Here is a 21359-nt window from a genome sequence, read left to right on the forward strand (position 1 = left end):
ACACATTTATTTTCGAAAAGAGTGGGATTCTTCACTCTGTTCTAAAAGGCGAATGAAAAGACAACAACGTTCTTAATATCCGAGCCTTTAACTCCTACCTTTCCCTCCTTGGTTCATAGCACCAGTGTCTCGTCCACATTGTCCTTTATTATTTACACCAAATGTCCAAACCTCTCCATTCTTCATTAAAACACATGTGTGAGCTTTACCCATTGCTACCTGAGTTACAAAATGGCCTTTCAAATCAGATACCAAACCTAGAAAAAAGATACAAAATTAATAAAAACAACAAAATATTCCTGTACCTAGAAGAACAACTTTAATGAAGAATTTCCTGGACAAAACAAGTGACCAAACTCCTAGTAGGTTATCACCAAATTAAAAAAAAAAAAGCATTAAATGTAGTTTCAATAAATTTTAAAATGCATTCATACTTGGGACAAAAACTTATGGTAACAGCATTTCTAACTGACTTCTGCCTGCTTGCTGCAAGTACTAACAGGTTAAACAATGAGTACTCAGAAGGACCAGCGGCTCTCAAACCCAACTACCAGCACAAAGAAGTCATGAACCTTTACTGGCTTAAACTTACCTAAGCAGACAAATAGCAAAACACTTGGAATGGTATAATAAAACAGTATTGTTTTTTATAAACCTGTAAGGCTCTTCAATATAGTAGATTTCACTGTACAATCACGTTTATGTATCTGCTTCCTGTGCATGCATTCAAATGCACCTGTGTCTATGATGCACACGTCTAGGTCAGAGGGGAACTTGTGGGGCTTGGTTCTCTCTTTTCAGCCCCTGAGTCCTGTGGACAGACTCAGGCTGTTGAGCTTAGAAGCAAGCACCATTGCGTTCTGAGCTCTCTCAGCAGGCCACAAACAGTATTTTTGAACCTCTCATAACTTTCTTCCACAGTCCACTCCAGTATTTCCTCAACTTCCCTTATGTTCCATTTAGCATGATTTTTACACCCATGTGCTACACTGATTACTTATTTTTGCAATAATTTTAAAATTACAAAGGCATGCTGCTTAGCCTCATTAAGTAATAATAACAGTAAAAACTAAAGAGTTTTATAAAATATATCAAAAATTTCATTTCCAAAAATTTTGGTGGTTATTTAAGTTGAAAATATTCCTAATTTCAGTATTATATTTTTCACTTGAAAAATGTAATAATATTTATTTAACAGAACAAAATTTGACTACCTATAATAGGTGATTATACAGTGAGCTACTACATTCTACATTCTAGATTCTATGCAAAGCATTTCTTACATGTCCTTTCTTATAAACTTACAAAACTAAATTATGAAACACATTATTATCATTTAGCCTTTTCTTAAAGAAAGTAGAAAAAATGAAAAATCTGAAAGTTAGGTAAACTTTGTCCAACTAAAAAAGTTAGTAATAAATCTGACTCTGTATATAGGCCCTGAACAATAGCTCCTTAAGTCTATCACAATCAAATGTCTCTCAGACTGCAAAGGGGCAGGTAGACATTGTCTGTCTGGCCCACCTTACATGTAAATGTTCAATTTCTATCAGCATTTTAGCAAGCAATAGTTATATAGATATTATTTTTAAACTATTAACATGCTACTCCTGAAGTCACTCAAACAATTTCAGCCCACTGAGAATCTGAATGTCCCCACACTAAGTCAGTATTCCTATTACCTGGAAGCAGTTTCAGTTAATGATTAACTGCTCTAAATTGTCTACGTTTGATTTCTTCATCCTTGGGATAATCACTTAACTTTATAGTCATAAACTTCATTTACTCTGCTCTCTGTTTTACATTATAGGTCTCAAACAAAATCTCCCCAAGTGGGATGACACACTCACTATAATCATTTCTAATTACTAGAAAACAATCCAGCGACCAAATAGTATGAAGTTATAGATTGGAGTTTATAAATATAAAACTATCTAGCTACGTCTATCCCTCGTTTCCCCTCCTTAAGTTTCAGTCAGGTACCTGTTTTATATAGAAAACAGTAATTAGCAAGGGAAATAATACTTCCACATTGTCTAAGTGAGGAAACTTACTTGAGCTATCAGAATAAATAGCATCTTTTCCAAACATGTATAGTTCTCCATCTTTAGAAATAACAGAACTACTTCCATTATTGCAGGCTGTATACACCACAATCTTCCCTTCCATTTTAATAATCTTTTTCGGCTTATAGGGCTTTGACTGCCGTCTGCTCTTAGCTAAAAAGAATGAATAAAATGAATATACGGAAATAACAATGATTTATATATAAAACCAAAGAAAAGACACAAACTGTTTTCTTTGTTACAATTCTTGATACACTTTATTAAGTCTCAGAAAGCCTGGGCTTAAAACCACACAGATTAAACTTGCTAGCCTCATGAAGTCAACTAATATTTAGCCTGTCAAATGCCACAAGCACACATACCATCTCAGTCCCCTACACACATACTTATATCCTCTCCTTTTGATCTCCCCTGATAATTAATGTATGCTCTTATATTAGATTCTGGAAACAGTTTCTCATTCATCTAACAGATATTAAGTGCTATCCCAACTCAACCTGATTATAAAGGTGATACACATATAAAATAGAACAAATAAACAGAAGCATGGGTGATATAACAAACTACTATTCTAAAAAAATTCTACCCATGAAACAAGCCAAAGATGGAAAACATCGACGAGCTGTTGGTTTGATTAATCAATTTTCTGCAAGCTTTCAGAATAAAGAATCTTGTTATGCTATAGCGTGCCTTTCATATGGATTGACACCTATGCTTATGTGAAGTAACTAGTTTACATGGATGTTTTCTATATGTTCAAGTTTCTAGGAGATGGTAACATACTCTGTGGCTTTGTAAAGTGTTATTCCCAAGGCAACTTTTATTTTCACATAATTTTCCATTATGTATAGACTTTAAAAGACGAATCGCTGTAAGATGCTACTCTAAGGATTATGAAAAGTTATTTAAGAGAGAAAAATGATGTTTTAAAGAAGGATATAAACAGAAAAAAATACATCAAATTATTTACTTTTTCATTGCTGAGCAAATGATTTCCTAGTAGATAAAGAATTTCATAAGCGATAATACTATAAACAAAGTTACATAAGGTTTATCTTCACTTTGAAATACATAGTCCTTACCAAGTGTTCAGCTTTTTAAGTAATCTACTAGAATAAGTAAATGAAACAAAACATTACCAACCACCTATTCTCAAACAAATAATCGCATGGCCATAAGTATGAAAATTCCTTCCTGTGATCTGTAGTGAGACGGGCACCTTCCTTAGCTCATCGTTTACTGACACGCACCATCTAAGCTGCGAGGCTAGTGCTGCTGAGATGACTCTACACTAACTCAGAAGTGCCAACTCTCAGCCAACTTACTTGACTCTCCATCTTCTCCTTTGCTTGCAGATCCTGTGAAGAACACACTTCCATCCTCTGCAACTAAAAGGGCATGCGAGCCATCATGTCCCACAGAGAAGTGCACTATCTTTGGAGATTTGGTGATTGGTAACTCAACCCATTTTCCTGCTGAAGGACCACCTTGTTTGATTCCAAGACTCTGGTACTTGCCAGTGTAATATATCTTACATGTTAGAGAGGGAAGAAAAAAAGAAATTAGACTGCCTTTTGGAGTGGTGCACCAGGTTTTACAAAACTGTAAAAGTTTCCATATTTTATTAAAAGGTAAAAAAAGAACTCAATATTTTTTATACTATTCAAATTTGGTGATCTGAACGACAGAAAAATTGACCCATTCAAGCTTGCTTTTTCATATGTATTCTTGATATTTACAATTTTCATGTTTATATTCCCATAAACACTCACAGAAAAATTCATAAAATCTGTTATTAATTTTCCAAATTTACATAAAGCTTCATTAAGTATATGCCTGATAATTTCTATTTTCAGAATTTCCTTACTTACCTTAATTTCTCTTAATATTTATTAGATAAAAAAGAAACTCCAATCTATGTAGGCTAACCTACACAATCTACACGTTACTTAAACATGCTTCTATGGTATCTTAATTAGATATCTTATTATGGACATTTTTAGAAATTTCTGCTTTATCATTTACAGAATAACAAATACAAACTTATAACTTCAAAAATTATAGGAATTCATAATTAAATACTTTCAAATATATACCTTTTTATTCATAATTAAATACTTTCAAATATATACCTTTTTAAAAGTTTACAAATTTTTAAGGTCTTAAATGTCACTACTCTTTCACAATATTATTTTCAACATGATTATGTTTTACCACATAAAAATTTATGACAATATTTAAATATGAAAATGATCTGAATTATGTAACAATTTGTACTTTTTCATTAAGCAGAAAATGTTAATTTTGAACAACATGCGTCACTTACCTTTCCATTTGCTGTTTTCATTAGCGCAAATTCTCGTCCTGCACCGAGTATGGCTGACTCTTCATCAAATCCTGTGCCTGCGATCAAAACAAGACTAATAAATATGACTGTATTTCTAATACTCATAATCCTAAGTACAGCATGCAATCTATGAAATAATTTCAGTCAATTCAATTAGTATTATTAAAAATAAAAACGGCCTAGTCATATATCTGGAGGACAACTAGCCTGAGAGCACCCTGGTCTGCCTAGGAAGACTGTCACAGTGCGATGAGACAAAGCACAGGGAAGCCCACGTCTGCCCCATCGTCTGCCCCATCGTCTGCTGACTTACACAGACGACGTCTGCAGCTTCAAGAGAAGATGAGGCTGTTCTATTACTATCAACATTTACAATAAAACATTTAAAAACTCAGTGTCAACAGTAGTCACTGATTTAAGGTATTAAAAAATATATACATTGTTATGGATTGGAGAGATGGTTCAGAAGTTTGGAGTACTAGCTACTGTTCCAGAGGACAAGGGTTCAATTCCTAGCACCCTCTTGGCAGCTCACAACTGTCCGTGGCTCCAGTTCTAGGGGATCTGACACGGCCCTTACACAGTCATACATGCAGGCAAAACACCAATGTGCATAAAATAATAAATATATATTTTTATTAAGCATCCCATGTACTAAACATCATTAAATGTATAAATTTTATCTCATGTGATTTTCATAACTTAGTGCCCACTGTTTAAATGAATAAATACAAAATTAAAGATTCTTCTAACACCTTTATTTGGGATTGAAAAAATATGAAGATAGCTGAATAAAATTTTCAGATTCTTGGTCCTTTGCTTTTTGATAAAAGAAAAACCCCTAAATTAAAAAAAATATGTGTAAATACATGCATATATCTTCAAACCACAAATTACAATTTTCTATATAGTACATTTTATGATGTTTGGCCAGTAATATACACAACCAATAATTCTGTGGGCTTTTTAAATGGAAAATTTGAGCTCAGTTTAGCATATTTTCCCATGGAAGGGAAGATACAAAAAAAAATATATCTTATGCAATTAAAACATGAGATAAAAATCTAGTGTAAGATTATTATACTCCCAAAGATGAAAAAATTTAAAGGCAGATATTATAGAGTTTTCCCTAAGTTAGAGAACAACAATACTCAATGAGCAGTGGTACTAGATTACACTCAGCACTGTCTGCCACAATCCTTAAGAAATACCGGTGTATCTCATTTGCCCTATTCAAACTGAGCTGGAAAGTATTGTTGTCAGTCATTTTTCTCAGCACTTTCTAACACGTCATCTATTTTCAGGCTGTATTTCCTAGTTACCTCCATATATTAATCAAAAGTTATTCTACAGTAGTAGACAAAATAGCCACTAAATTATTAGCTGAAATGCTAAAAACACAATGATCTTTTTTTAAAGGAGTAAAAAAGAAACATTTATTTTGTCATCTTACTTATTATATGCAAATCCTTTTCCAGATCAAACAGTGATATGCCACAGGCGTGTAAGCACTTCCTGGCCAGTTTAAGCTGTAGTTCTTGTTGCAGTACAGGTTCAGTGCTTGTGGCAAATATCCTTACAACAAAGCCATCCTAAAAAATTTTAAAAATTAAGAATTAAAAAAAAATCAAGTATTGCATTGCATGAATCAGTCTTCAGTTAATAAAGACCCAGTAATTTAAGAAAAAGTGGTTTCATTTACAACAGCTATTCCAAATACTTACATCTCTTGAAGCAGCTATCTGGTTAATATATTCTCCATCAGTAAATAAAATATTTTGACCTTCAGTGTGGCAATCTATACAAATGAAAGAAAAAGTAATTATACTACACAACAATTAAGCAACTCATGAAATGATTTTACTCCTCTGCTGAAGTCAGAATGAGGGCTCTTCACATAATAAAAATAGACTTACACTCAAAAAGGGACTTTTTTAAAATTAAGAATTACAAATTATCAAAAAATAAATGATTCAACTAAGAGTTCTGATCACATTGTGCTTACATTTATAAAGCTTGCATAATTAAGGATCTGAGAGCCAATCTAATTTCAAAATGAATTAGTAGCCTATGATATAGTCTGAGAGTCGAACATGCACCATGGTAAACAAACAGTGTGGTTATAATCATTTCAATACCATCACATGCAATGTAGGCAACACTACCAACAGACATACACCACGGTCATTAGTGTCACAGAGAAATACAGATAGATCTAAGGCTTCTGTATTTAAGTCTACGGTGTCCAACTGCAGATATCCCTTGCTTTACAAAATGAAGGATCAAAACTACCTATATATTTCTCACGTAGAAAGTCAATGTCTGTTCCAGCATGTTTACTATTTACAATGTCCTAGATTTTCTAACCATTTATCCTTCTCCTATCTATTTATGGATAGCCAACAAATCTATACTCATTTCTTTCTTATTATCTCAAAATAGCCAAACATCTCCGCTACTACCCCTATTTGCCAGCATTGAACATATCTATGTAGAATGGTGCACTTTGATCAAACATTTCTTTGATCAAAGTAACGCACAAGCCAATTGTGACAAGGGATACCAGTATCATAGAAGGACACTGGAACATGTGTTAGTGACTGCTGCTAATAACACAAACTACAAGCAAAATCAACATCTGTATAAATTGTATCCTTTGGGAAAACAAGTATTCAGCAAGCAAATCTAAGAGCACACACACTTTCTACAGTAACCATGGAGAACTAGGATGAACCTCTCCATTAATCACAATACAAAAAGAAATTTCATTTCTCTTCAACATGAATCAACAAAACATAAAACTCTTTTTTGGAATACAGCAATGGAACCCACCCAAATAAGCTATATCTTTGCCCAAGAGCTTCATACTAGCATACTTCCTTATTATAAATATGCAAAACACAGGCAGACCCTTACCAAATAGAGAATTCAGTGATCACAAACTGGAAATAGAAACTGGGAGACAAGGCCCACTGGTAGCCCAAGAGACTTGGTAATCAAAGAGAGGAGAAATCGAAAGAAAGAGTTCCTAGTCCACTGTACAGAATACAAAGAGGCGCAAGAGAGACGCTGCTCAAGCTCTAAGCAGTAAGATTTTAAACTAAAAAGCAAAGAAGAAAAACTCATTATAATTTCAGATAAATGCAGGGATGAGGGAGTGAAGCGGCGCAAGAGTAGCAAAAAGGCCTCGTGTTCTGAGGCCACCTGTCACAAGACGAAGACAGCAAACGACACAAGAACACAATATCAACGTTACGCTGAAATATAAAGAATAAAACGATATTCAACAAGAGCCGTTCATCCATACTGCAGTGAAATAGCTGTAAGACTAGCTAGAATATGAAACTACATGAATTACCAATTACATTCATTTTAAACATGGTATTCAGTAAACCTAAAAACCTGACAGCTTGCTACTTCTCTTCTTGATGAAAAGCTACAGAGAAGAAGTGTCCCTTGTCAGGGAAAAAGCAAATGGCTTCATTGAAGAAAATGTAGTCCATGCCAAAGAAATGAGCCAATGACAACAGGCTTCTTCAGATTGACAGCTGAGGGCTGGGTCTTCCTTCCATGGCATGTTGAGAACTTCTCTTGATGCATCCCGTATCCGTGTATAACATTATAAGACAGCAGCTTCAGGAGTATGCCAAGCAACATCTGCAAGCTCGGAAGACACACAATATGGGACTATCCTCCCAAAGGTTGATTTGTTCTTCACTGTGAGCACAGCACGTATTTTTGAAACACAGAAAGCCACACTTGTATAGTTAAAATTTACATTTATGTTAAATGATGAAGAATTTAAACTGAATAAAGACATTAGAAAATAATTTTAATCGTGGAAAATAAATAAAATACCTACAGGTAGATATTTTTTAATTTTCCTTTCAGCTACAACCTTATAAATGAGCTGGACAGAAGTTACTCTTTTGTACCCATCTATTTAGGAGGACAGGTTTTGTCAATAATGAACATTTCTTCGATGACATTATCCTAAAATAATTGGTACAGAGACAGAGAGATAAAGTTGATCTTCCCCCTGCAATTTTTGTACCAAAAAAGAAGAAGAAAGAAGGAGAAGGAGGAGGATGAAATGAAGGGAGGGAGGGAGGGAGGGACAGAGGGAGGAGAGGAAGAAGGGAGGGAAGGAAGGAAGAAAGGGAGGGAGGGAGGGAGGAAGGAAGAAAACTGGAAAATAGAAAGACTGGAAGACTCTTGTTTTAATATATATTAATAAACGATAAAGTATAATTTATAACATTTAAAAATGTTGCAAACGCCTAAAGACCTGAGAACATATTCAGAGTAGTAAGTAAAGGGTAAGCTCAAAGTAGACTATGATCCATCTTTAGAACTGTGTACTGAGTTTAGTGGAGGTATAGGTATAATTTAAAATTCTCTTTTTAAATCAGCAGGGTGTGGTGGTCCACGTCTTTAATCCCAGCAGTCACGAGGCAGAAACAGGTAGATCTCTTTGAGTTCAAGGCCAACCTGGTCTACACAGCAAATTTCAGGCCAGGCCAGGCCAGGCCAGGCCAAGCAGAGCTGTACAGTGACAGTTGCACAGTTGTCTCAAAACAAAAACAAAAACAAAAACAAAAACAAAAGAATGAAAAAAAACCCCAAATCCAAAAAACAAAACCTTTTCAATTAGTAGAAGGTGGAAGAAGAGAAAAATACAAGGAAACTAGAATTAGGAGTGGCAATATAGTTAAAGTATGATATATGTCATAATGTATGAAAATAAGCCTAATGAAACTCATTGTATTATATGGTGATACCTGGAGATACTTCTAAAGTTAAACAAATGAAATAGGCCAAGACTTGTTTCGAGAGGAAATGTAGAATCTGAAAAGAGGTGTTATAGAATGATTTTGCTAGGCTGTCACGGACATGTACATAAAATGCTCATTTGCTTTATGATGCTGTCTATATACTATTTTGGGAAAATGCAGAAATAGAAAAGTTCAGTTCATTTTCTATGAAGCAATAAGAATATTTAGAAACTTGACAAGCAGGAGGGAGCAGATACCTTTCTCGTGCTGCAGAAAACCTGAGAGGAAGTGCCTCAGCACTTGGGCAGCATGAGGCACAGAGCAGCGGCAGATGAACTGTGCCCAAAGGCTCTGTCAATACTTTCGTACAAAGTGCACATGAGCAATGCTAACACTTTCTTGACCATTCTATGCCCGACCACTGCAAGTCTTTTAAAGCAAAGGAAAATTCTAGGGCACTGTTAAGGTGACTAATAATGATAATGTTTCTTGTACAGGGCAACTTAAGAGTTAAAGTAGTGATTCTAGTGAAAAAAAAACGAACAAAATAGCATTACCCTGATAACTGGGGGCTGGGGTCTTAATGGGTAAAGTTGTCAGACCTTGTAGATGTGTATGAATTTGGAAATAAATAGGAAACCTCATTGCACTTTGTTTCTGATGCCTAGTATTATGTCTTAACTTACTGAGGAGATAAAATGGCTAACATGTCATAATATTTAAAAACTCATTTGTAAGCAAGTACTAATCTTTGTTCATTACCATTTACATCTTGGTTTCTTAAAACTTGTGAAGAAAAGTATGACTAGTTAAAACCTACCTGGTAACAGTACAGTACCATCCTGTTCCAGTGTCTCAGGGCTTATTCTTATGGCAGTCATACTGTGGTTATTCAAATCTCGATATAATAAGTAACCCTGGTAATAAACAATTTTGATTGTGTTAAAGATATTTTTTCATTACCAATAGAAAAAGCAGCTGTATGTTTCTGTATTATATTTTGTTGATGTATAATAAATCAATAATGCTATCGAAAGGATATCAAAGATTAAAATTTAAGACACGGAGTCTACTTCAGATGGAGGAATTGAGGAAGAACTTACGGTGATCTTCTGACCTGCAAACACACATGCTACATGCATACACTCCCATATAACTAGCTCTCTCTCTCTCCCTCTCAAACTCTAAAAACTAAAACATTCCTATATCATTCCTCCATAAAACCTAAGTATAAATTAATGAGAAATTTTAAAGCACACTGGGTTTTAAAAGACACTCATTTTATTTTTAAAATTTTATTTTCAAACTATCTCAATATTGATATAGCAGAGTGATTCTTTACCTGTGTGGTGGTCTGAATGAGAATGGCCCCCCAGAGACTCAGATGTTTGAATGCTTTAGTCTCCAGTTAGTGGAACTGTTTGGGAAGGATTAGTAGGCGTAGCCTTGTTGGAGGAGGCATGTCAGGGGAGTAGGCTTTGAGTTTTTAAAAGCCCATCCCAGCTGTCCTGCTCTTTCTCTCTCTCTCTCCCACATCCTCTTTCCTTTACCCCCGTCCCCACTTCTCTCTGTCTGTCTGTCCCTTTGCCTCCTTACAAATTATGAGCTTTCATCTATTGCTCTAGCACCAAATCTACCTTCCTGTCACCACATTCTCCATCAATGACTGTCTAAAGCTGTAAGCAAGTGTTAAAAATGTTTTCCTTTGTAAGTTGCCTTGATCATTGTATATTCACAGCAACTGAACAGTAATGAAGACAAACTAACAATTTCTTTAGTTTTCAAACTACTTTCAAATGCCTCTTTTATCATTTTATGCTGACAACCAATACTGTTAGCTCAAGAGACCATGAAGTGTAGGAAATTTTTTCCATTTTATACTTCCCAGAGGAAACCTGGACTTTGTCTCAAAGACAAAATTACAACAAAATTATGTGCCCCTGAATCTTTCTGCCCATCTTTCATTTACTTTTTCTTCATGAGAGGATAAGCAACTGCATCTGATGCTGAACTAGTCCAAGCAGACAGGCTGTGTTGGTCGCAGCTGAGAGCACAGCCTTCAGGAGCTCCGTGAGCTTCCTGTTTCCTTACTTTGTGGGTTTCTATATGCATCTCTAGCAGGTGGCTGTCCACTGGTCAGGCCAAGTGTTTGCTAGAAGGGACAGGATCTACACTTAGAATGCAAGAGTTTATGGCAAGGAGCCCTAATTTGGTCTCAGGTCACTTATTCATTTTTAATTCAGATTTGTTCATGAACAAGGCTGTCTATGATTCTTATCCCTAGACTGCTTAAATGAGAACACCAAGGAAGGTGTTTTTAATTCCTTTTTAAATGTAAATAACAGAACAAAATAAACTGATCTGTCCTAAGTCACACCGTTACTAAAGTTCGGAGCCAGGCTTGAAATTGAACGACTGATGAATTCTGACTTTGTATTTTCCCTCCTGCTCTGTACCATTACCTAGCCATTTTACTACAAATACAGAATTCTTATACAAATTCATTCAACAAGTATGAGCAGATAGTTTCATTTATTGAGGATATTTGCCTACCTGGGCATACCCTAACCAAGACTTCTTTTCTTTTCTGTTTCTGATACGAGATGTAGAATTATATATATGGCCCTGTAAAATAACAAAAATTTGTCTATGAAGTGATTAATAATTATTAAACAATAAAAGTAATAAAAATACACATAATATTTAGTACATGCATCTCAATTATAATTTTTAAGTAAAAATAAAGTTTAGATAGTATTAAAGGGACTAGAACCAGGGTACAATCAATACTGAGTTATGGTTATTTCCGTTGTGATAAGAACAATAAATAGTCATATTACCCTAACTGTTCCACTGTATCCAGAGCCTATTTTGTATAATCCATCCTTGCATAACAAATAAAGAAAAAACCCATCATTCTGAAGCAGACACTGGTCATCTTCATCAACAGATACTTCTTTTAATGGCCACTTGTGCATTAAAGCTGCTTTCTTAATGCCATTGCTAAACCAGTCCTGGACTTGAATCTTTCCAACCAACACTGCCTGTACACTTCTCTGTAGTGAGTTTAGTATTGTTGGCACCTATTCAAAAGAGAAGATATAAAAAGACACTTTAGATTTTTTTCAGACAGAATAAAGATACTTGTACTATTTCTGGCAAAATAAGTTATAAAGATTGATCAAGGTTTGGCAGGCTTACAAAGGCACAAACTAAAACTTCATCTGTAAGAAGTAAAGCACTATTGCTGATGCTATGCATACATACGGGAGTCAAACATGGCTGTCCTCCCAGAGGCTCAACAAGCAGTTGACTGAGAAAGATACAGATATTTACACCTAGCCATTGGACTGAAGTTGGGGACCCCTGAGGTTGAATTAGAGGAGGCCTGGAAGAAGCTGAGAAGGAAGGCGACCCCACAGGAAGACTAGCAATCTCAACTAACCTGGACCCCTGGGATCTCTCAGACACTGCACCACCAACCAGGCAGCACACACCAGCTGGTATGAGGCCCCCAACACATATATAGCAGATGACTACCGGGTTTGGACTCAGTCAGAGAAGATGCACATAATCCTAGAAAGACTTGAGACCCCAGGGAGTTGGAAGGCCTGATAGAGGGTGGGAGGTACATCCTCTTGAAGACAGGAGGGAAGAGGACGGGATGAGGAACAGTGGGAGGGCGGACCGGGTAGGGGGTCAATGAACTGACTATAAAAAAATAAATAAGAAAAAAATTAAGCTCAGGCAGATGAGACTTCTTTAAGGATTCTGTTACTCACATTTGTAAATCTTGTCTATGACTTGTTTTTTGTCACTTTGATCTCTCATTGCTTTGGAAGTTAGAACATGTTAATATAGTCTGCTTTATTATACACTAGCTTTCTTATTCTCTGTACATGGCTTTTATTTTCTCTTTCTCTGTCATACTCTGTATAATTTCTTCCTCTTTTATCTTTAGCTAACTATTTGTGCTTTTGACCATATTACCATTATTACCCCTGCCTTTAATTTTCAAACTATTATTATTTGACTTTTCACTTTCTGGAGTTCTTATTTAATTTTTTTAAATGTAACTGTTTTATATTATGTTCATTAATTATAGTTTAAATATTTAGAGATTTTGCCAAAATCCATTTGTTATCTAAAATGATACAAAATTAAACACATATAGCTTAAATCAAATGCTGTACATTATTTATATATCAACCACAGAGAGATCAAAGTACTATATAATGAGAAAAGGCAGAGAATTTCTACTGACATAATGAAGGAAAGTACAATTTAGCATCTTTGAAATTTCTTAACAGCTAAAGCTATGAAATACCTGAATAGTTTGGCAAGCGTGACTGCCATTGTTGGTTAAGATAGCAGAGATGGCCTGAAGTGTCCTTCCTGTTTCTCCCCAGGAAGCCACCAGGCTAAAGAGGCAAGCACAGGAGAGTGCTGTGAGGGACTGCCCTGTGCTGTCATTCATCCCAGTACTCCGAACAGTAATTTCCAAAAGGAGCTGGAAGAGAGACTCTGTGGATAAAACAAGATTCAATTATATTCATTTGAGGTACAGAGCACTAAATGTACATACTTATTATATCTTGTTCACTATATATAAACTTTAAGGCACCTAGAACTATTAGTTTTCTCAAGTTTTTGTCTAGTTAACTGCTTCACAATTAACACATTTATATAACAAGGCATTAGAGAACATTTAGTCCTATACCTTACTTTTGTAAATGAAGTAATAAAATTTGTCTACGTTCATACAAATCCATCTTGCTTATACAAGAAACTCATCCTTAAAGTCACAGCTTTTCAAATAAGGATTATTCACTGTACTTTCATAGTGGAAGGAATGTGCCCTTCTATCTGGGCCCTATGAGCATATTTATAAAACCACAAGAAAAATGCTATAGCTTTAATATAAAAACTTTATAATTAATATAATTTATAAATAACATCTCACAGTAATAGAAGGGGCATATAATTCATTTATATTAAAGGACTCTCCAAGGACAGAGGACAAATAATTTTCTTCTTTAATGGGCAACACAATTGAGACCCAGGCAGATTAAAGACTTTCCCTCATTCATAAAGCTATGTAGTGACACAGTAGAAAAGAAGAAAGCATGACTGCTCCATTACCATAGCAAATCACCTGAGCACCACCCAGGACTGAATCAATCCCATCTGGGCGGTTCTTCAGCAGAAAGGGAAAGGGGAACTGACAATTCTTAGAAAGTAAAATAAGAGAGTGAAAACAAAAAACAAAAAAACCAAGTCAGACTGAGAGAAAACCTCAGGAAGATAAAGGAGGAAGACCAGGAAGAGGGGAAGGAAGAGTAATCCTTGGTAATTCTCTGAAAACAGGAAGACTTTTGTGATTCCCTCAGTCATTCACAGGAACCCAGGGATCAGGTCCCATCAATTCTTCATTTCCCTAATCCCCAAATAAGCATGTATCTTCTTCCCAGTAAAGTCTTCCTCTTTTATCACCATCTTCCTGATCCATGGGATCTACTACCAGTGGTTAACAGAGCTACCAAAAAAAGGGTCAAATTTAACATTCCTTATTCCTTTTTCCAATTACAGTCAGAAAATTTTCAAACCAAAAATCTAGATATGTGCTTAAAACACACTCATTCTTTCATTAATTCTGTCTTCCTTCCTTCCTCTCCTTTGAGATCTCTTTGGTTTCCCGTTTCTTTTGACTTGTCTTTCCCATCTATTGTCATTTCTTCTTTATCTTCTTTAATCTGCCCCTGATCTGCACATCTCCCGCTAGTCTTTGTGCCTCAGCTGTGCAGTCTTTCTTTCAGTCAGTCACCAACCACTGAAGTCTTCCTGCATATGGAAGCACTCTAAGTTGGAATGGTTTACTGGCAAGCAAAGGGAACAATGTCTTTTTCCTTAAAACGTTTTAAGATGAAAGAAATTAAAGTTAACAATTTAAATAAATAATTTTACCTAATAAATTTCTTGATATAAAACATTTTCCTCAACAGCTTCGGTGAAGTAGCTGGATATAAAATTAACTCAAACAAGTCAATGGCCTTTCTCTACACAAAGAATAAACAGGCTGAGAAAGAAATTAGGGAAACAACACCCTTCTCAATAGTCACAAATAATATAAAATATCTCGGCGTGACTCTAACTAAGGAAGTGAAAGATCTGTATGATAAAAACTTCAAGTCTCTGAAGAAAGAAATTAAAGAAGATCTCAGAAGATGGAAAGATCTCCCATGCTCATGGATTAGCAGGATCAACATTGTAAAAATGGCTATCTTGCCAAAAGGAATCTACAGATTCAATGCAATCCCCATCAAAATTCCAACTCCATTCTTCAACGAATTAGAAGGAGCAATTTGCAAATTCATCTGGAATAACAAAAAACCTAGGATAGCAAAAACTCTTCTCAAGGATAAAAGAACCTCTGGTGGAATCACCATGCCTGACCTAAAGCTTTACTACAGAGCAATTGTGATAAAAACTGCATGGTACTGGTATAGAGACAGACCAGTAGACCAATGGAACAGAATTGAAGACCCAGAAATGAACCCAAACACCTATGGTCACTTGATCTTCGACAAGGGAGCTAAAACCATCCAGTGGAAGAAAGACAGCATTTTCAACAATTGGTGCTGGCACAACTGGTTGTTATCATGTAGAAGAATGCGAATCGATCCATACTTATCTCCTTGTACTAAGGTCAAATCTAAGTGGATCAAGGAAGTTCACATAAAACCAGAGACACTGAAACTCATAGAGGAGAAAGTGGGGAAAAGCCTTGAAGATATGGGCACAGGGGAAAAATTCCTGAACAGAACAGCAATGGCTTGTGCTGTAAGATCGAGAATTGACAAATGGGACCTAATGAAACTCCAAAGTTTCTGCAAGGCAAAAGACACCATCAATAAGACAAAAAGACCACCAACAGATTGGGAAAGGATCTTTACCTATCCTAAATCAGATAGGGGACTAATATCCAACATATATAAAGAACTCAAGAAAGTGGACTTCAGAAAATCAAATAACCCCATTAAAAATGGGGCTCAGAACTGAACAAAGAATTCTCACCTAAGGAATACCGAATGGCAGAGAAGCACCTGAAAAAATGTTCAACATCCTTAGTCATCAGGGAAATGCAAATCAAAACAACACTGAGATTCCACCTCATACCAGTCAGAATGGCTAAGATCAAAAATTCAGGTGACAGCAGATGCTGGTGTGGATGTGGAGAAAGAGGAACACTCCTCCATTGTTGGTGGGATTGCAGGCTTGTACAACCACTCTGGAAATCAGTCTGGCGGTTCCTCAGAAAATTGGACATAGTACTACCGGAGGATCCAGCAATACCTCTCCTGGGCATATATCCAGAAGATGTCCCAACCGGTAAGAAGGACACATGCTCCACTATGTTCATAGCAGCCTTATTTATAATAGTCAGAAGCTGGAAAGAACCTAGATGCCCCTCAACAGAGGAATGGATACAGAAAATGTGGTACATCTACACAATGGAGTACTACTCAGCTATTAAAAAGAATGAATTTATAAAATTCCTAGCCAAATGGATGGACCTGGAGGGCATCATCCTGAGTGAGGTAACACATTCACAAAGGAACTCACACAATATGTACTCACTGATAAGTGGATATTAGCCCAAAACCTAGGATACCCAAGATATAAGATACAATTTCCTAAACACATGAAACTCAAGACAAATGAAGACTGAAGTGTGGACACTATGCCCCTCTTTAGAAGTGGGAACAAAACACCCATGGAAGGAGTTACAGAAACAAAGTTTGGAGCTGAGATGAAAGGATGGACCATGTAGAGACTGCCATATCCAGGGATCCACCCCATAATCAGCATCCAAACGCTGACACCATTGCATATACTAGCAAGATTTTATCGAAAGGACCCAGATGTAGCTGTCTCTTGTGAGACTATGCCGGGGCCTAGCAAACACAGAAGTGGATGCTCACAGTCAGCTAATGGATGGATCACAGGGCTCCCAATGGAGGAGGTAGAGAAAGTACCCAAGGAGCTAAAGGGATCTGCAACCCTATAGGTGGAACAACATTATGAACTAACCAGTACCCCGGAGCTCTTGTCTCTAGCTGCATATGTATCAAAAGATGGCCTAGTCGGCCATCACTGGAAAGGGAGGCCCATTGGACACGCAAACTTTATATGCCCCAGTACAGGGGAACGCCAGGGCCAAAAAGGGGAAGTGGGTGGGTAGGGAAGTGGGGGTGGGTGGGTATGGGGGACTTTTGGTATAGCATTGGAAATGTAAATGAGCTAAATACCTAATAGAAAATGGAAAAAAAAACAAAAAAACAAAACATTTTCCTCTCTAGTTTTAAAAACGTACATGTGTACATGTGTACACATGTGTGCATATGCATGCCATGGTGTGCATGTGGAGAGAGAAGACAACCTTTTGGAATCAGTAATTGCCTTCTCTGTAGTCCTGGAGGTCTAACTTGGGCTTTCCAGGTTAGCGTGGCAAGATCTCTACCCACTGAGCTATCTTACCAGCCCAAGATAAAGTATTTTTAAAGATTATTTTATGTTTACGTATGTGTGTGCGAGTATCTGTATGTGGATATGCACATCTGAGTTTAGAAACCCAAGAAGGCCAGAAGAAAGCACTTGACCCTCTAGAACTGGGATTACTAGAGGCTGTCAAATGCCTCCTATGAGGTTTGGAAACTAAATTCTGACCCTCTGTGCAAAGATAGCCATCTTTGCATATTTTCTATAAAAAAATGTTTTTTATTTGGTAAAATGAAGTAGAGAGTGCCTTTCACTACTCCCTAGCACTGAAACAAACCTTATGAACATGTCTAGACAGTTCCACATATTCGCACCCTCTTCTTCCCTTCCTTCTGTCCACTAGTCATATTCAGATCGTAAGAACTTCTCTTCAGTTATCTGTCCCCATCCAAGGGTATTGTAACAGTAACAGTTGTGCTGTAAATGTTCATGAGTGAGCTGGGAAACAGCTGGTGAGAGAAGGCAGCTAAGGGGATATGGACTGAACAAAGGGGAAAGACCAGGCAATATCAACGTAAGTTTGCAGTAACTAAGCAAATCTGAAATGGGAAATGACAATAAAACCCTTATACAGAAAAGCCAATCCCAGAAGTAAAACCAGCAGAAGTTAACCCTGAAAATAAGGCAAGACACCAAACACACAGAATAATGGTATTTCAAACGCCTAAGAAAAAGATAGGCAACTTCATAAAATTAAATTGTTGATAGAAAATAATTAAGTGAAAACATGTTCAAAGACTAATATTTAGAACAAGATACATTTTTAAAAGGAAATATTTATGTAAAGTATGAATGTAAGGGAAAGTACAGAGGAAACAGAATAGTAGAAGATGCACAAGTTTCAAAGTGAAAAACCAGGCTATAAAGTTAGAGAAATATGCTTTATTAACCATAGCAGAGCTCAAACAAAAATCAGCTCCTATATAAAATGAGTAAAAATTTCAAAATAATGCTGTTGAGTCACATATCACACTATTAATAGGATTATTGGTGCTACTGTATCAAGAACCAGCAAATTGACTAATCCTTAACCTGGACTACCTTTTGTTTGGAAGACGCAATTAAGTGCCTTGGGCCAGGGGCTGAGATATAGGCTGTCTTTAAAGTTCTCCGCATATCTTTCCTCTGTAGAGAGAATATCTTGTGTATTGTATGATACATCACCTGTCCATTAAAAAGACCTATAACTTACAGGAAAGGAGAGAATAGAAGGTGGGACATCCAGGAGGCAGAAAGAATTCTGAGACTGCCAAGCTCAAGAGATGAAGACAGACACATGGCACCTAAGCAAGCACATGGCAGAGTGTAGGTAGAATAAATGGGTTATATTAAGTTATGATCCAGTCAGATAGGAGCATAGCTACATGGCCAAGTTACTTATAAATATATTTTGAACCTACATCTTATTTCTGGGAACATGGGCCTGGGAGCAAGAACCAGACAACTCCTCCAATAAGACAAGGTAAACATAAAAACTAGATCACTATATTTGACCAAAGAAAGAAAGATCTGGCACATAATTAGGTTCTAAAAATGTGGATCTAAAAAAAATTCAAATAGGTAGGGCATAGTTGTACATATATATTAATTAGCCCTACTACTTGGGAAACCAGGGCAGGAAGAATAAAGTTCAAGACCAGCCTGGGCTACAAAGCAAGGCTTTGTTTCAGAAAAAACACTTTAAGGCAAAAGAAAAATGAAGTGAAGCCAGATACAGAGAACACAGAATCAGAATCTAATTCAATCAACAGTGTTCCCAGGCCACCAGCTGCAGTATAGTCCAAAATTTTATTCAAAATATCAATGTTTGGTCCAGCTTAAAACTACTAAATGAAAAACTTGACACCTGGGTCACAGATGACTCAGATACAGGCTAATGTTTGAGAATCATATCGCTATGGCTTTGAGGATATTTTACCATATTGTTAAAACAATCTAGAAAATTGCAGGCTGACAGAATATCCATGGTTATCATCAGAGAAAAACAATAAGCCAACTAAAACGTATGCATCACCTCCATTTCCATCACACTGCAGCAAGCTCCTGTTTTCCTTACGTGGTTCTATGTTCAGCCTAAGTTTTTTTTTTCTTCAGATAAAATATATAGGTTTATTTAAAACTTATTTCTCACCTTGAGTATGAAAAATACAAACTCCACAAAATGTTCATTTTTTTTTTTACTTTGTAGTTTACAAATATACAAAATAGAAGTTTGCTTAAATTTATATTACATATTTATTAAGGCAAGGAACTATATAGAAAAACACATTTGTTCTGCTTAAAGGCATACTTGGGAATAAAGTATTGTACAAATTATTGCACATCTGAAACCACAGTATATAACAGACTGTCTGCATAAAATGTTACAGAAATAAACCAGGCTTATTTACCTGGCCTAGGTCATCAATGCAGATCGGAAGACAAAACTAGATTTTCCTTGTCAAAAGTATCCAGCAGTTGGAAAACTTTGGCTCCCCCGTTTGGTACCTTTAGAACCACAACTCATCAAGCACCATCATTTATCAGCCTAAGTTATTAATATTAAAAGCAAGCAACGCTAAAAATAAATACTTGAAGAAAAGCCAATATCTGTATGCAATGAATCATGCTAAAGACCCTTTCTCCCCAACACAATTTTTTGTTGCCGTTTATGATGTATACAAAGAAATGTCCTCTCTTGAGAAACAGTTGTACACTTGAGGTGTGTGACACTTGTTTCTCCCCCCCCCCCCCTTGCTGGTTTAAACTGTCTGGAGCTTCTGCTCCACCTTCCCAGTGCTGTGACACTTTAATAGAGTTCCTCATGCCGTGGTGACAACCAATCACAAAGTTACTTTGATTGCTACTTCATAACTGTAATTTTATGACTGTCATGAATTGTAAAGTAAATATCTGTGTTTTCCATGGTCTTAGGCAACCCCTATGAAAGGGTGGGTCGACCTCAAAAGGGGCTGTTGACCCACAGGCTGAGGGCCACTGCCCAAGAGTAAAAAGTAGAGAAGATGCATATTTGCTACTGGCCACAGGTATTCAGGTTCATTGGGATTTTAGGGTTTGGGTGTTATTCTGGGATTTCAAGGACTTATGTGTTGTTGCTCTCCTATTGTTACAACAACCAAGAAACAACTGTACATGAACCATAACTCTTTAGACTCTATCTCCAGTAAAACGCAGCAAAGTTACATTCCTGCTTTCCCTGTGCAGTGAGTGCAGACTGCACTTCCTGCACTTGTGTATGTGCACTGGAGACGTGGTTCGCCTTCACAGGCTTCACTCTAAGCATAATCTTACCTAGGACTTCTGGCGGCTCTGACTGGAGGCCTTCTGGCTGCTGGCCTTGAAGCACATTCAGCAGGGCTTGGAGGCTTCTTAAACACAGGGATGGATGAGAAAACCGAGTCTCCTTGATCAATTCAAAGACTTCACAAAGCCCAACCTCAATAATCTGTTTAATATGAAAAGAAAGTTAGGCCTCCGAATGTGTAAGGAAATGACACTTTCTATACTCTGGTGTGTACATTATCTCAATACTAAAGTGCCATGTTGTCTAAACAGAAAAGAAAAAAAAACTACTTATTTTTATTTATTTAACATGAAGATTTTGAAAGCCAG

At 36.4% G+C, this 21359-nt stretch overlaps 1 protein-coding gene across 38 annotated transcripts in view; it reads right to left on the minus strand.

The window, feature by feature from the left end:
- Mycbp2 (MYC binding protein 2, E3 ubiquitin protein ligase) overlaps positions 1 to 21359 on the minus strand; it is a 233430-nt gene that overhangs the window by 171741 nt on the left and 40330 nt on the right. For 36 of the 38 annotated variants that reach the window (XM_011244896.3, XM_017315794.2, XM_017315789.2 and 33 more), the window contains exons 4-14: positions 21039 to 21192; positions 13516 to 13712; positions 12029 to 12271; positions 11742 to 11813; positions 10009 to 10105; positions 6138 to 6211; positions 5867 to 6005; positions 4393 to 4469; positions 3392 to 3596; positions 2055 to 2219; positions 99 to 257 (exon numbers count right to left, since the gene is read on the minus strand). In XM_011244896.3, coding sequence (XP_011243198.1) covers positions 99 to 257; positions 2055 to 2219; positions 3392 to 3596; positions 4393 to 4469; positions 5867 to 6005; positions 6138 to 6211; positions 10009 to 10105; positions 11742 to 11813; positions 12029 to 12271; positions 13516 to 13712; positions 21039 to 21192 — 1582 coding nt within the window. Of the gene's footprint in view, positions 1 to 98; positions 258 to 2054; positions 2220 to 3391; positions 3597 to 4392; positions 4470 to 5866; positions 6006 to 6137; positions 6212 to 10008; positions 10106 to 11741; positions 11814 to 12028; positions 12272 to 13515; positions 13713 to 21038; positions 21193 to 21359 lie in introns of those variants that run through there. The other 2 variants (XM_030247601.1, XM_011244907.3) reach the window with 1 other exon arrangement.

This window comes from Mus musculus, chromosome 14, assembly GCF_000001635.26.
Source record: "Mus musculus strain C57BL/6J chromosome 14, GRCm38.p6 C57BL/6J".
NCBI classification, from domain to species: domain Eukaryota; kingdom Metazoa; phylum Chordata; class Mammalia; order Rodentia; family Muridae; genus Mus; species Mus musculus.